Genomic DNA, 17,667 nt, shown 5'->3' on the forward strand with positions numbered 1-17,667 from the left:
CAGAAGTGATATTCTTCAATTCTTCATTGTTGACTTTCATGGTTGGTGTGAAAATTTGAATAAAAGTCATATTAAATGCTTTTTGTAGACATTTGGATAGTATCAATTGTATTTCAGGACCCGACGTGGAGCAAGTACCGCCAGAATGCTCCTTAGAAACAAGAATGGTGAGACTTTGTCTGACGCTCTTTGGACAGGTCATTAGCAGAGTGCACCCTCAGGACAAGGGCCTGATGCTGGGTCAAGTAGAAAGAGTGAAAGAGAAGACCCTGGACAGAGGGGCGGACACGGTAGCTCAGTGGTGGGCTCTGACAGCACAGATGTGAGGCTAGTGCAGAAGGGGCTGAGCAATAGGCTTTACGTGAATTTGCACGAATGGAAGGCTGTACTCCAACTTGTCAACCAGCTAGCAGCCTGATGCTATATCCCTGGGGGGCGGGCAGGGCCCTTTTATATGAGAAACTGAGGACATATCCTCCCTCTCTTGCCCTGCACCTTCATCCTTACTCAGACACTGTGGCCGCCTTCAGGGGTGGCCCCTTGTGGGACTGCCCAACCCTGAGAACTGTCTGTCCCTGTCATGTTTCCACGGACCTTGGATCCAAGTGACCGCACCCACTGGCCTGTCATCTCCCTGTAGCTGGGCTTCATCTCTCTAAGTTGTCCTTGGCCTGAGACTGTGTGACTCTGGAGAGGGTTTCAGCTAACATGAGATGAAATGGACTGGGTTGAGATGCCGTCTTGATATAAGATTGGATCTTGATACAAATTCCTTCTTATTCATAAGTGAGGGTCAATTGTTTGTTTCTCTAGACAATTCACACTAACGCAAATGCTGTTTGTTCTTTGTGCACAGGGTTGCTATGAGTCAGAACCTGTTTGAGAGTACTTTACAACAACAACCTATCAGCAGTCATGGGTATGGTACATGGTGGGGTTTTTCTATTGTGCATGTTTATGTTATGAGCTGGAGCTGACTTGATGGAGCCTAACCAAAATAACAGCAAATTTAAGGTATACATTTATGTGTATATCTCATACTATGCCCAATGGACAAATAAGATGAAATCTCTAAATTTGTGTAATGTGGTGTTTGAAAATGGAATTAACATTTAATCTTATTATAAGAAAATGAGGAAAACAATGAGACGTCTTTGATGGGTGAGACAAGCAATTAATGACAGTTTTTAAAATAAATGTCTATATTTCCCCAAAACATTAAAATATAATGTTATATGGGGGTCAGAGTAAAGAACCAAAGTCCATCTGTAGACTATTGAACATTCCCTCACAGAAGGGTCACAAGGAAAGAATGAGACAGCCAGAGTGCAGGATAGCACTGACGGAACATACAACATTCCTCTAATTCTTTCATGCTTCTTCTCCCTACCTGTGATGACCCCAGTTCTACCTTACACATCCGGCTAGATCAGAGCATATCCACTGGTACAGATAAGAGCTCTTGACACGCGGAACCCAGGACAGTTAAACGCCTCAGGAACAGTAATTGGAGTATCAACAGCACGAGGGGAGGGGAAAGGAGGGAGGAGAAGGGGGAAACCAACTACAATGATTAACGACATATAACTCCCTGCCCCAGCCTCTCCAGGAGGATGAACAACAATAACGTGGTTGAAGGGAAACAGCAGGAAATGTAACATATGAAATAATAATCACTTAAAATTTATCACAGGTCATTGCAGTTTGGAGGGTTCAGAAGGGTTGGAAAAATAGAGGAGCTGAAACCAAGAGCTCAAACAGAAAGAAAATATTTTTTAAATGATGATGGCAGCATATGTACAAATGTTCTTGACACAACTGATATATGGATTGTTATAAACACTATAAGAGCACCCAATAAAATGATTAATTTTAAAATATTAATTTAAATTAAAAATTAATAGATAATGTTATAGTAAATGAGAACTTTTGTTTTGTTTTGTTTTTTAATTTAAACATTTTATTAGGGGCTCATACAACTCTTATCACAATCCATACATATTTTTTTAGTTGTTTTTTTGTGTGTGTCTGTGTGGTGGTGGTGTTTTGGGGTTTTTTTAACAATTTATTGGGGCTCATACAATTCTTATCACAGTTCATACATATACATACATCAATTGTATAAAGCACATCTGTACAGTCTTTGCCCTAATCATTTTTTCTCCTTTTTTCTTTTTTTACATTTTATTAGGGACTCATACAACTCTTATCACCATCCATACATATACATACATCAATTGTATAAAGCACATCCATACATTCTCTGCCCCAGTCATTCTCAAGGCATTTGCTCTCCACTTAAGCCCCTTGCATCAGGTCCTCTTATTTTTTCCTTCCCTCCCCTTTCCCCCCTCCCTCATGTGCCCTTGGTAATTCATACATCGTTATTTTGTCATACCTTGCCCCATCCGGAGTCTCCCTTCCCCCCTTCTCTGCTGTCCCTCTCCCAGGGAAGAGGTCACATGTGGATCCTTGTAATCAGTTCCCCCTTCCCAACCCACTCACCCTCCACTCTCCCAGCATCGTCCCTCACACCCTTGGTCCTGAAGGTATCATCCACCCTGGATTCCCTGTACCTCCAGCCCTCATATGTACCAGTGTACAGCCTCTGCCCTATCCAGCCCTGCAAGGTAGAATTCGGATCATGGTAGTTGGGGGGAGGAAGCATCCAGGATCTGGGGGAAAGCTGTGTTCTTCATCGGTACTACCTCACACCCTACTTAACCCATCTCCTCTCCTAAACGCCTCTATGAGGGGATCTCCATTGGCCAACACTTGGGCCTTGGGTCTCCACTCTGCACTTCCCCCTTCAGTTAATATGGTATATATATATATACATATATACATATACACATATATACACATACATACACACACATCTTTTTTTTTGCATGATGCCTTATACCTGGTCCCTTGGCACCTCGTGATCGCACTGGCCAGTGTGCTTCTTCCATGTGGGCTTTTTTGCTTCTGAGCTAGATGGCCGCTTGTTCACCTTCAAGCCTTTAAGACCCCAGACACTATCTCTTTTGATAGCCGGGCACCATCAGCTTTCTTCACCACATTTGCTTATGCACCCATTTGTCTTCAGCGATCCTATCGTGGAGGTGTGCAGTCAATGATATGATTTTTTGTTCTTTGATGCCTGGTAGCTGATCCCTTTGGGACCACTTGATCACACAGGCTGGTGTGTTCTTCCATGTGGACTTTGTTGCTTCTGAGCTAGATGGCCGCTTGTTTATCTTCAAGCCTTTAAGACCCCAGTCACTATCTCTTTTGAGAACTTTTGTGTGAAAATATGTTTAGTGTGATACTGCTTATGTATATATTTTTTTGGTTTTTTATATTTTAAAGAAGATATTTATAGATATATAAATCACTTATAATATTATGAAAACATTAAAATAATATCTAGAGGATTTTATCATAAGAATAAATAAAGAAATGGTCAGCTTTGCTATGCTAAACTCTTTTGTTTATAGCAAGGCAATCAGAAGAAACATATAAGTCCTCAAAACATTCCACTAGAATGAGAGAATCAGAATTAACAAGTATAATATAATATTAATCTTTTATTTCAGGGCTTTACTTTAAATAAGTGGCTCAGGGAAGAGACAGATGAGATTCTCCATTGGCGGGTTCTAAATCAGTCGTGATCAGCAGTATCCCTGCATACTTCTCAGTCATCAGAGAGTCAGATAAACCTGGGGTCCAGCGAAATTTCCTAAGAAGGTCCTTGCATTTCCTGTCATTATAACTGCCACGAAATTATATAGGTGGGACTATGCAAATCGGGTGGGTGAAAAAATAGGGGAGGGAACTGGTTGGATAGGATCCTAATTTCTCTGTGTTTAAGAGAACTATCTCAGTAGCAGGAAGACAAGGAATTCCTGAAATATCATGGAAGAAGAGCGACCATTAGAGCACCTTTAAAATATCTTCCTTTGGTGGGCGTGGCAGGGGCATGCCATGCCAAGACCAGAACCCCAGAGAAGGAGACCAGGAGACACAGCAGAGGAGTAGCCCTGCGACTATGAGAGGGTGAGGCACAGCCCCAGGCAGATGCGAGAGGATTGCTTGAAGACCAGGGAGAGAGATTTGGCTGCTGTCGCAGGTGGGGTGTTGCTGTGGACCAAGGTTTTCTGATCCTGGCTTGTGGTAACCCTTAATAGACCCAATCAACTCCCACAACCGAAAACACTGTCTGTGAGTTCTGAGTGGGCAGCTCATGGATTGTGCAACCGAGGAGATAAAGAGAATGGTCAGACAAAATCTGAGATTAAGACACATAACATCATTATCCAGAAACCAATACAGAAAGTCATCAAAATAAACTATGCTTGGGGGATGCAGAGTAGAGGAACAGTAGCATCTACATGCAACCAAGGACAGCTATAGACCATACGAAGGAAGAAATGTGAGAAGGACAGTCACATGTACAATCAAGATCAAAAACTGAACTGGTGGGAGCAAGGCAATACCATATTCCAAGCTTCCCAAATGAGTGCAGTGTAAAGTCACAATTTGGGAGCAGTGCCATGCATTCTGACATGTAAACTGCATGCACAGATCTGTGAGATGCAAAGGGAGTCTACATAATAGATATGGATTAAGAAAAGGATGTACATTGTAAGTATATTCAAATATTGTGCATTTTTTCCAGGAAGTCTGGGTCATAGATGACAAGCTCTCAAAGATAAACAAAAACTTACTACCTTGGAGTCAATGTTGATTCAAAGTGACCCTAAAGGACAGGGTAGAACTGCCCCTGTGAGTTTCTGAGACTATGACTCTTTACAGGAAGAGAAGGGCCTGTCTTTCTCCCATGGTGCAACTGGTGGTTTCAAACTGCTGACCTTGCAGTTAGCAGGCCAAATTGAGATTCCAAAAATATTATATGACTTGACCCTGCAGATTGACACAGCCCAGAATACTTATGAACACACATACAAAAACACTCACAGGCGCACACATACACACACACATTTACTGCCATCCAGTCTATTCTGACTCACAGCAACCTATAGGTTAGAGTAGAATGCTTAGAACACCATCTCTGTGGGTGGTTTCTTAGGTAGTACATCTTTATGGGACAGAAACCCTCACCTTTCTCCAGCAGAACAGGTGGTAGGTCTTAACTGCTGACCTTCTGTGACCCACTAGCCAAGAAAGCTTCTGGCAATACTCCTACTATGTCATTACAGATGTAACAAAGGAAGCAATGTTCAAAAAGGAAAATAAGCATTGAAACATATGAGAGCTACAAAAATTATGCACTCAAAGAGGCAAGATATCTGGTTGCAGCTATGATATCTTGCCATCTAGTATAATCCACACATCAAATTAGTACAAGACTCAAATTTAGATTGTTCTGCTAAGGAGCCTCTGCAAGGCACTCTTCATATCTCGGTTTCTCAGGCTGTAGATGAAGGGGTTCAGCATAGGAGTGACCAAGGTGTACATCAGTGAGGCCATTGCAACCTTTCTGGCAGAAGAAGAGACAGCAGAAGTGAAGTACACCCCAATACCTGTTCCATAAAATAGGCAAACGATCGACAGGTGGGAGCCACAGGTGGAGAAGGCTTTATACTTCCCACTTGTAGATGAGACTCTCAGGATGGCAGAAATAATTCTCGTATAAGAGAAAAGGATCCCTGAGACTGGAACACCACCAAATATGGCAACCACACAATTTAACAGTATGGTAGTGAGGGTAGTGTCCGAACAGGCAAACTTAACTAGTTGAGGAGGATCGCAGAAGAAATGAGGGATTTCCACAGTCCTACAGAAGGTAACCTGTGACACCAACAAACACTCCAGCTGGGAGTCCAAAAGACTGATGAAAAAAGACACCAAAACTAGGAAGCCACAGCGGTGGGCGTTCATGATGACTGCATAGTGCAGCGGGGAGCATATAGCCACGAACCTGTCGTAAGCCATCATGGTGAGCAACATACTGTCCCAACATCCAAGGAGATAGAAAAAAGACACTTGTGTCAGGCAGCCCACATAGGTGATGGCTTTGTTCTGTGTCTGTATGTTCACCAGCATTTTGGGGACTGTGGTGGAGATGAAACCGATGTCCACCAAAGAGAGGTTAGAGAGGAAGAAGTACATGGGGGTGTGGAGGTGTTTATCAGAGCTGACAGCCAGGACGATGAGCAGGTTTCCAGCCACAGTGACCAGGTACATGGACAGGAACAGCCCAAAGAGGACAGGCTGCAGTGCTGGCTCCTCAGAAAGGCCCAGGAGGAGGAATTCTGGGATACTTGTTAGATTTTGTGACTCCATGTAGCTGAGACAGCATTTGGGAAAAGAAAAGATTGGTGTTAAAAGAAAACAAGTGAACTGAAAGTCAAAATTCTGCATTTTGAATGCAAGAAACTAATCAATAAAGTATGCAAATCCACAACTGTTCACATCTACAGCAATAATGTCCCAGGGCGTTCAGCAATATTTCTTGGCTGTATCACTCCAACCCAACCAGTATATTTACCTGAATTCTTTCTTCACTGTGCTCTGTGTTAGTCACCTGTTTCGCACAACCACTTCAGAGGCCCTGGGATACAGAATGTGAGACTAGCAATGGATATCAAGAAAAGAGAGCAGAGAATGAGTCAAGTCTCTGCCTCACTTATGAAGGAAGCATATGCAAGAAAGAGTGTTCATGAAAAATCCTTTTGACCAAAAGAAAGGAAGAACCAACTGTAATTCATGTTGAAGTCTGTGTGCTCTGATCTCCCTCAAGTTCTCTATGCTTTTGGCCATCAAGGTTGTAGCCTCTGCATATTCCAAATGGTTAATGAAGATTTAACCCACTCCTGTCCATCAGCATATCAATGCCCTCCCAAAGATGAAAGTGTTTCACATACAAAGTCCAGAACCAAAATACATCATATAAGGAACCATGGGTATAAAGACCATAGTAATTGACTGTCACTCAGTCTGGTAAAGAAACACTACCCTGAGACACATTCTTCCTTGGTTCATTCCAGTGACTACCTCCTGGTATGTGCACAGCTTCTTTCTGTGCTCACAGGACAATTCTGCATTTCCCATTTCGTGGGAATAAGAAATGAGATCCATATTTTGTTATGATCTGTACAGTAGAATGCATTTTCATAATCAATGAAACGCACAGGTGAACATTTCCTTTTGTATTTTCAACTTTCAGCCAACACCCATCTGGTAACATTAATGATCTTATCATTCCACATCCTGCTGATTTCATTTCTCCAAGAATCTCCCATTGGACTAGATCCCAGATATAAAAGAGCATGAGTAGATCTGTGAGGACTTTCTATGATATCTGTTTTATAGCTCTAATTAATATAGTGTTCCAATGCTATAGGTTTTGTGCAGATCAACACCACAAATGAGCAGAGGGGAAGTATGGTTAGATAGCCATGTGTTGACCTAGATGCATTTTTCATGCAATCAGATTTAGTTTCCCCTCGGATGTTCCGCTCTATTTTAAAGTTTCATTTTTATAAAAATCTAAAATTGTGAGGATAATTGAAAGCTGTGAATTTGGTAAAGGAAGTCCTAGAGCAAGTCGTCCCGCTCATCCATCGGTCTTCATTACGGCTCCTTGTTGGTAGCTGTGCTGCTGAAAGCTATGCCCCAGTGTCCTAAACCCCATCAATGTCACCCATGGCGAAGCGGTCCAGTGCGGCTTCCAAAGGACACACAGATTAGGAAGTAGAAAGATGTGGCCAACTCCTGAAAATGTAGCCTCTGAACATCTGATGAATAGCACTGGACTATTTTCTGATACAGTGCCGCAGGATGATCCCCCCAGGTTGGAAGAGACTGCATTTGAGATTGAAAAAGTGTTGTCTGCTCAAAATACACTGAACTTTAATGACAAAGCTGAAGGGGAAAAGAAACACTTGAAAACATCTATGAATAATAAGAAATTGTGCTGTATGACATATCAATCTAGGAAAATTGAAACTCATCAAAAATCAAAATGAATGCATAACATATTAACATCCTAAGCATTTGGTAAGCTGTAATGACCGATATTAGTCATATTGAATCAGATGTTTGCAAGTTCACTGCTGACAATGGAGCTACACTTTCAAAGAATGAAGTTATAGTTCTCATCAAATAAGGGCATTTCAAGATCTATCCTGAAGTACAATGCTGTCATTATTAGAATATTATTAGGAACAAGGAAGGGAGTATATTTCATAGAAATATAATTCAATATTACCCACCAAACATGAAAGCCAATGAAGAAATCACAGAATTCTACCAAATTCAGTCTGAAATTGAACAAACAATAATTGTCAGTACAGATTGCATGTGAAAGGTAGAAATCAAGAGGAAGGATTGTTAGTTAGAACATATCACATTGAAGATGGAAATGAAGCAGGAGATCAAATGATAGATTTTTGCAAGGTGACTTCTTCATTTCAAATACCCTTTTTTTCAACAACAATTATATGTGTGCACTGTGACAAATGGAATATACAAGAACCAAAAAATGGACCACATATGTGGGAAACCATGAAGGAAAAGTTCAATATTATCAGGATATCAAGACCAGGATCTGGCCATGGCAGAAATGATCAAGTGCTCACATGAAAGTTCAAATAAAAGCTGAAGAAAATTAAAACAAGTTCAGAAGAGTCAAAATGCCACATTAAATATGTAATGTCAAGGACAGATTACAGAAATTGATCAATGATGACTGAATCACAGAGAGTTGTAGGATGACATCAAGAACACTGTGAAGAAAGCAAACGACCTTTAAACGGTCAGGACAGAAAAAAATAATTTAAAATGTTAGGAAAGAAAGAAAAGAGCAAAGTGAATGTCAGAATAGACTCTGAAAGCTGCTCTTAATTGTAGAGCTGAAGGAAAATCGTCAAAGGGCATCTCAAGAAGATAAAGTAAAGCATTATAAAAGAAAAGTGCAAGGAATTGAACTCAGAATGGAAGAACACACTCAGTATATCTCAGACTGAAAGAACTGCTGGAAAACTTCAAGGTTTGAGTTGGAATATTGAAGAATTCTATGATCCAAATATTCAAGGAATGGGGAGCATGCGAGGAAGACACAGTCATGGTAATAAAAATAATTGGTTCACATACAACCATTTAACATGTGACAACAACGGAGAAAGTATTTCATATCTCCTGTCTCTGTTCAGCAGTTAGAAGTTACTAGCCACTCCATGAGAGAGAGATGGGGCTTTCTGCTTCTGTAAGGAGTTACAGTCTCAGACACTCACAGGGGCATCTACCCTGTCCTAAAGGGTCTCCATGCATTGGAACTAACTCAATTACAATGAGTTTGGGTTTGGGGTTTTGTAATCCTATGGGACATATAGGTTTTTGGTGAGGGGGGTGTTTGTGAATTCTCAATTTATGAATGTACTCAGCAAACAATATATTCAAACTTCATTCTGATCGTGTGAACCAAGGGAAATTCTATTCCATGTTTAGCATCAATTGGTTGTTTTTGTGATGGTAGACTTTGTGTTGTCAATTACAGAAGAGACTCTGAGGAAACAGAAATAAATAAGACTCAATGTTTCCTTCTAAACTTTCAATAACTATTTCTATAATAATGAAAAGAAATGTCTGACAGGGATCTAGACAAAGCTTACCTTCAGATCATAGCATACTTACTGTATGGTATGAAACATCATCTAATTTATATTAATAAAAATATGCAAAAGTGTTGTACCTGGACTATGGGAATACTTCACATGTTCAATTAATATATGATATCCATTACCATTCAACAAAGTTCTATCCATCAGCTATGCATAAACCAAAATGACTGAAAGAGATTAAGAATTTGCCCAGTGTCTCACAAATCAAAAGGAGGCTAACAGGACTCACAAAGAGATGTCCATGCACAGAGCAACTTCCCTCTATTTTTTATTTTTAAAAATGTTTAAAATGGAAATCCAAGAAATTTAACCAAAAATACAGCTAAATTATACCATTGAACTCATCCAAATTAGGCTGCTTATGTCAAGGTCAGCAGTCTAAAACACCAACTGATCTCAAGGAGAAAGATGAAGTTTGCTGTTCAGATTTAGTCTCAGCAAAACACAGTGGCAGTTCTACTCTGTCCTGTAGGGTACATGTGAGTCAGAATCAACCCGATACCGATTGGTGAGTTTTTCTTGAGATCCAGATGAACGCAATTTCAAGAATAATGGAAGAAAAGGCAGGTGAGACATAATTCAGGGCCAGAATGAGAAACTGGTCTGCTCTGAGTTTCATGCAGCAGATTGTTACATGGTTCTCACCGGAAGCTCGGTCATGTATCCTTCATGCAAAAAGGAACCCCACAACTGTCCACGGTGGTCTGCAGTAATTAAACCACCCCTCCACCCCAACACATGAGAACACAGGGAGTAGGTAGTCTATACCTGGAGAGAACAGGGGAGTGAAATGGCAATGTCTGGTGGCAGGAGAGAAAGTAGACAAGCAATCTGGGTCTGGAGTCAGACTTCTGATCTCAATTTTAATGATTTAGTACAAGTTGCAGATTTAGTACGTGATGTAGTACAAGTTGCGGGAAAAGGTTGTGCTCTTTACCTGTGAAATTACAACAAAGTATGCTGCTATTTCCAAGGTGAACTTGTGCAACTAAAAGGAAGAAGCTATGTAGAAAACTTACCTCAGATCCTGGCCCTGGGCAGCCTCCATGTTGTTTATGATTTTGTGGTTGTGATATAATATTTATGATATTGTGATGACTGCCATCATCCTTACTATTGCCATGACCATCCAGATCATTTTGAAGTGTTTAGGGGTCAAGTAAGAAGAACCCATTTCTTGCGTTGGTTGGGTACTGCACATGGGAAGTAGAGCAGATGCAGTACATACACCAACTCTCAATGAGCATCCTCCCACTTTTATTAAAAGCAGCAGCAGAGACTGTTCAGGTCTCTGAGCTGAAGCCTAGCACTCAGGACCTCCTATTGATCCATCCTAACTGTGCCGTTGGTCCTGATGGGAGGTAACACACACTGCAACCTATCTAAGTATGCACTGCGCCCTCTCTCTCCGTCTCTCATTGCACTCGTGGGATTTCGAAGGGTTTCTGCTGTGGAATGACCATGAAGTCCGGTCATGACATCTCTCTTCTGGTCAGTAAACAAGGGGGGCGGAGGCAACTTTCTCAAGTCTCCTAAGAAGAGAGGCTCAGGCATGGAACGCCTAGAGAAGAGACACAGGGATGGAGACTGCTGTATTGTGATGGACACACTAAAGGCTGGAAGGTATAAATGGGTTATTCAGAATTATCTGGCCGTGATAATTAAATGCCCAGAGCATGCAATTAGTCAAATTGGTGCGTGGCACTCCTATCTCTGGGGACTCATTAGTATTAATGAAACAGAATGAGAAGAAAGTAAATTTCCTTGGAATCTGGGCCCTTCCAATCTAAGGAGGAACCCTAAAATCTTCACTTCTAATGTCTGAGCTATGTCAACGTTAAAATAGAACTCGATTTCAACACAAAACCAATGTGTGAATTGATATTTCCAAATCCATTGATTATTTCTGTAATTTTGGGAGCATTAAGCCTTATAATCATCATTCACCTGCCAGTTTGTCATACTGCAGAGGCTTATGAGTTGCTCTGAACCTAGAACGTGTGCAACCAGCATTTCAAACCCCAGCAGGTAGACCTGGGTGAGCAGGTTTCATCAGAGTTTCCACACTGAGTGCACGTGATGAAGAAGGAAGAGGCTGCTCGTTCTGAAGTGTTGACTACTGGAAACGCTTAAGCAGAACAGTGGGATTTTGTCAGCTATATCTCCAGAAGATGATCCACACCCCCACCCCCCACGGGTTGGATGACACTTGCGTAGGACTGGAGACCAGATGCCTCCTCAAGGTAGAGCAGACCTTCAAACATGTGAATGAAGTAAAGGGTTTAGTTCCCTTGATGTCTGGTGGAGCAGCCTCAAAAGGAGAGGAAACCATGGCAAACATCCCGGAATAATTGTCACATGGAAGGCATAAAGTATGAATCCAGGAAATTTTCACATTGTCCAAAATGAAATAGAATCCATAAAGATCTATACATCCATGAGCTTACATAAACTACTATTGGTCACTTTATGTCTAACAATCATTTGATTTTCTATGAAGAAAATGACAAATTCAAGAGGAATGATATTACATTAGCACTCAAAAGATGCAGCTCAAGATCTGTGTGAAATCCAATGATATTTGTGATAATATAATATCTATGCATCTACAGGGAAGTCCAGGTAATACAAGTATTATTTAAATTCACCAAGAAACTGCTAAAACTCATGACGAGGAAGCCGAAGAATGCTATTAATTTCTTCAACCTGAAGTTAATCAACCAAGCAATAGGATGCATTAATAATTATTGGTAATGGAAATGTAAAAATGAAGAACCAATGGTCAGAAAATAGCGCTGGTGAGAGAAATGAAGTTAGACAATGGGCTATAGAATCTTGAAAACTAACCATTTCTCCATTGTAAATAACTTTCTTCAACGACATAAACGATGACAATACATGTGAACTTCATCAGATGGAATACACAAGAGATGCCAGAATCTCTAGTTGGATTCAGAAGAAGGCATAGAATGAGGGATATCTCTGTCAGAAACATCTTGGCTGAAAGCAGAGAATAAGAGATGGGGTTTCATAGTCTTTTATTTATTGAGCAGAACCAGGCAGAGTTGAACAAAATATTGAAGTGCTCCTCATCATGGCCTATGAAATGAGGAAGCACCAATAAAGCATCACTGGCTCTTCTTTGTGGTTTCAAAACCCCCTTGCAGCTTGGATTTTGCCCTTGGTTGGACCCCTAATTATAATCTGTCTGCTATTACTTTTAGCTCCCTGTATTTTATTTATAAATTTTGACAAGAACAAATACAAGACATCTCCAAACTAACCGTTAACCAGCTCCTATTTCATTCCTATACTCCGCTACCGACCGACCCTGGACCCCCAGAAGCAACAAAGCTCACGTGGAAGAAGAACACCATGAGGTGTTCAAGGGATCAGGGATCAGTCTGTGCGACCATGTCGTGTCGAAGGGATAAAGTATCAGGCATCAAAGAACAAAAAATCATATCATTGTAAATGAGGGTGAGTTAAGTGTGGAGACCCAATGCCCATTAGTTGGCAACTGGATACCCCCTTACTGAAGGGTTGCAGTGAGCAGATGAGCCAGTCAGGATGCAGGGTAGCAACGATGAAACATACAATTTTCCTCTGTTCTTAAATGCTTCCTCCCCCCACTAACGTGATCTCCATTCGACCTTACAAATCCAGCTAGACTAGAGGTTCCTGTGACACAAGAAGAAATGCCACCCATTTTTCAAATACCAGCAGCATTGGCCACAGTGAGCAGGTTTCAGGGCAGAGTCCACACTAAAACAGACTAGGAGGTAGAAGCTGGTGATCTGCTTTTTTAATATACACATCCAAAACCTTATTAATAGAAGTGGGTTGTTTCCAGATATAGTGCCATAAGATAAGTCGCATCGCATGGAAAGCTCCCAAAATATGCATGGGGGGAAGTTCACCTCAATGACATGGATGGAATAAATTATTCAGGACCTTCATTCCTTGTTGTGCCAAGACTCAAAATGAGATAAAAAATCCATTAATATTCAGAATATGGAATTTAGACATTCTGAACCTTGGGAAATTGAAGGTCATCAAAACGGAAATGGAATACATATGGATCAATAGACAAGTACTAGTATTAGCCATTTTGATTCAAAAGCTCATCTACTGTTTTATTTGCCATGCTGAAAAAGGAAAATTAAATAGGAATCATCACATAAATTAAACACAAATAAAAGTATTTCAAAATATATACTGAAATATAACTGATAATATCCAAATGTCTGTAAAAAGCAGTTAATATGACTTTTATTCCCACTCGCTCACCAACCATGAAAGTCAACCATCAAGAACCAAAGAATGATATCATTCTGCAAACTAAAACTAATTAAATATGCCATGAAGATGCAGCCAGAATTATTGGTGAATAAATTGTGAAAGGAGGAAACAAGGAGGAAAGACCACCAGTTGGAACACATGACCTCGATGGTGGAAATATTGTCTGAGGTCACACAATAGAGTTTTCCAAGAACAGAGACTTGCTCACTGAAAATATTTTTTCAACAATATAATCAATGACTACACATATTCACCCCACTTTGTCAGTTATTTTAGCACCAGAAGAACACTCAAAATACAACTGGGGAAGAAATGCTTCTTCAGAGCACAGCTGACCTTTAATGACGTGAATGGAGGGAAACTTTCAGGCCTTTCATATAATGATGTAAATCACACCACACAAAAGTAGAAGAAACAGCTGTAAACATCCAATAATAACCATCATATGGAGTGTATGAAGTATTAATTTGGAAATTATCAAAAATAAACTTGTAGGCATCATTGAGCTGGAATGGATTGATCTGGGATATTTTGAATCAGACAAAAATGTTACTTAGTATGCTGAGAATGACATATTGAAGAGGCACTGTGGTACATTCATCGCCAAAAAGCATATTTCAAGATCTAACATAAAGTACAACATTGTCTATGCCATAATAATGTCTATATTCCTAAAAGGAAGACCACTTAGCACAACTATTATTCAAATTATGCACCAACCACTAAAACTAGTGCTGAAGAAATTGATGAATTCTACCAAATTCTTTCTTTAATTGAAAATTCGTGTTATCAATATGCATTGATAATTATTGATGATTGGAATAGGACTTGTGTTAGAGAGTGTTCTCTAGAGAAACAAAACCAGAATGCTAATAATTTTATATACATTTATACACAGATAGATGTATACCATAAGAAATAAATGAATTATAAAGCAGTACAAATGGCTCAGTGCAACTCACTCCCGTGAGACATTTGTGAGACACTGGCAGTCCTTCAAATCTTGAGGGCCATTGGGTGTTCTCTGTAGAGGAATTCAGGCTATCTCGGCAGAGACAGCAGACAGGAAGGCAGATCACCAACAGTCAGCCAGATGACAGGGTCAACTAATCCCCAGCTCCAGAGATGGAAATTCCAATAGTGTGACAAAGCAGGTCTTGAAGGAACCTGAAATTACAGTGACACAGTCCATGGGTTAGGTGTCCCACAGGTAGTGTACCTTGCAAATTGAGGCAAAGAACAAGCAAGGCTGCCGCATGTTGGTCCCATAATCTAAGAGCAAGAGATAAGAAAGGCAAGGCTCGTGGAGTAATTTATCTCTCCTCCCTTCAATTAATCCCACATGTGTTTTTCAGCCAGGTTGGCACAATAAACTACCTACCTCAGGACTGTAGGGAAAAAAGAAAAAATAGGAATCAATAGTTGGAAAGTTTGATCTTGGTGATTAAAAACAAAAGTTAGAAATGTCATAATGGAGTTTTGCATTACTTACAACTTCTTCGTGACAAACATGTATTGTTTTAAAAATAAAAGGAATCAAAATAACTAAATCTATGGGAGTAGATGATGTATAAGCTCAGTATCTGTGGACCAGATTGTGGACCAGACTATAGAGTGCTCACATTCAAATTCATATTGAAGTGGAAAAAATTAAAACAAGCTCATGAGGGTCAAAATGTGACCTTGAATACATCGCTCCTGAATTTAGACACCATCTGAAAAATAGATTTTCCACATTTATAAGTAATCTGAGGCTAGATGAATTATGGGATCATAATTCATCAAGAACATGATACATGAAGAAATCAAAGGATCATTAAAAATACAGGAAAGAGTGAAAAAGCAAAGCATATTTCAGAAGAGACTCTGAAACTTCAAGTTGAACATAGAATAGCTAAAGTAAATGGAAGAAATGATTAAATAAAAGATCTCAACAGAACATTTCGAAAGGCATCTTAAGGAGACAAAGCAAAACAATATAATGAAATGTGCAAAGGCTGGGTGTTATAAAGGTAAAAGGAAACAACACACTGAGCATGTCTCAAACATAAAGAATTGAAGAAGCCCCCCAAAAATGATTTTTTTAAAGAATTGAAGAAAACCTTCAAACCAAAGTTGTATTATTGAAGAATTCCATAGGCAAAATATTGAACAATGCAAGCATCAAAAGAAGCTGGAAGGACTGAGACTGTACCAAAAATGGTTTCATGGGGACTTCGGGAAGATGGCAACGGAGTGACACATACCTGGGGACTCCCCAGAATCCAGCCCAGGAGAATTGCTTAGAGGGAAATTCAACACTGCTGGATATCAGGAGGTGTATCATAAAGATAAGTTGGCACTGACCCACGGGGTTTTGAGGGGCTGGGGGCTTTTGGCTGGGGGCTTTTGGCTTTTGGCTGGGGGCTTTTGGCTGGGGGCTTTTGGCTGGGGGCTTTTTGGCTTTTGGCTTTTTCCTCAGTGGAAACAGGCTGTGGCTTAACCTTAGCCCAGCCACTGTATCTGCTGGAGCCAGGACCATTTGGAGCATGTACCGGGGCTTGGTTTCAACACAGCCACAGTTTTCGCCTGCCAGCCTCAGGGCAGAGACAGGACCCTTGCAGCTCCACCAGCAAGGATCAGGGTTCAGCTGCTTTGTTGCTTCTGTTTGCATCTCTGTTCACACACAGCCTTGGAAGGCTGCACAGAGGCTTTTTAAAGGCACAGCCGCAGCTTTCCACACCGCGTGGTCTGAGCAGGGACTAAACCCAAACCCTCACAGCTCCACGGGCAGGGATCAGGGTGCAGCTACATTGCAGCATCTGTTAACAACTCTGCTCTCCGTCCCCCCACTTCTCGGGCGCTGCTCAGCAGCTTTCTTGTGACTCTTCTTGCTGCTCAGGCTCAGCTGCGGCCTGCAGCTGAGGCTTGGGGCAAGGAATAAACCCTTGCAGCTCCACAGGCAGGGAGTGGGACTTAGCTACATAGTTGCTTTTGCTTCCCTCACTTCCCTATACCCCTGCATGGACTAAACAGCCTTACTTTTTAATTTTTTCCCTCCTCCTTATTTCTACCCTGTTCTCTCACACTCCACTGCCTACCTACAGAACACTCCCTTTGCCCTAGAGCATTTATGCCTGAACCACACCCAGCTAGGTGAGCTCCACCCTGCATAGATAGCCCAAGGCTAGGGAAAGGCCTGCTTTCTCTCAAGGGGACACTCCGCCCAACTTCTCACCAGGGAATTCCTGCCTGTGTACCTGGAGGCATAAGGCAGCTCAGCCAACACTTATCAACATTCAAACCAATTGCAGGAACTTCAGCCCAAGCGCTGCAACACTGAGGAAGGCAACCGACCAGCCATTTGGGGCACTCCCCTGAGAGGGAAGCCACAGGAAGATAAAGTGGTAGGTTAATCCCATAGTAAAATAAGCTGTAGGCAGTTCGAAGAAGCATTCCTATAAATCTCCCAGAGAGAGCCTGAAAATGGCACCTGGTCCCTCTAAAACAACTCAATGCAAACAGCCATCAGCCCCAACGACCTCAACGAGAAAACAGGAGAAACAAAAGGCAAAGGCAGAAGATGTCCTGAACATAACAACATACATAGAAGAAGCAGACATTGAGATGCCACACAAAGAAAGTCTCAGAATGCTGCTTGGAGCAATTCAGGATATGAGGGAAACAATACAGAAAAAGGATGAAATGACAGAGGAGATAAAAGCCATACACCAAAGGGAAATACAGGAGCTTAGTG

At 41.1% G+C, this 17,667-nt stretch overlaps 2 protein-coding genes across 2 annotated transcripts in view; one reads left to right on the top strand and one right to left on the bottom strand.

The window, feature by feature from the left end:
- The window catches only part of LOC142442643 (vomeronasal type-2 receptor 116-like), a 211,081-nt gene that overhangs the window by 58,669 nt on the left and 134,745 nt on the right, over positions 1 to 17,667 (top strand). The window lies entirely within an intron of this gene.
- LOC142444980 (olfactory receptor 7E24-like) lies at positions 5,362 to 6,309 on the bottom strand. The gene has a single exon (XM_075546428.1). The coding sequence runs from the start codon at positions 6,289 to 6,291 to the stop codon at positions 5,362 to 5,364; it is 930 nt and encodes a 309-aa protein (XP_075402543.1). The 5' UTR covers positions 6,292 to 6,309.

The sequence above is a fragment of the Tenrec ecaudatus genome, chromosome 1, assembly GCF_050624435.1.
Source record: "Tenrec ecaudatus isolate mTenEca1 chromosome 1, mTenEca1.hap1, whole genome shotgun sequence".
In the NCBI taxonomy this organism is placed as follows: domain Eukaryota; kingdom Metazoa; phylum Chordata; class Mammalia; order Afrosoricida; family Tenrecidae; genus Tenrec; species Tenrec ecaudatus.

Coding starts and splice junctions, on each gene's coding strand:
- LOC142444980 (XM_075546428.1), bottom strand. CDS start 6,291: ATGGAGTCACAAAATCTAACAAGTATCCCAGAATTCCTCCTCCTGGGC.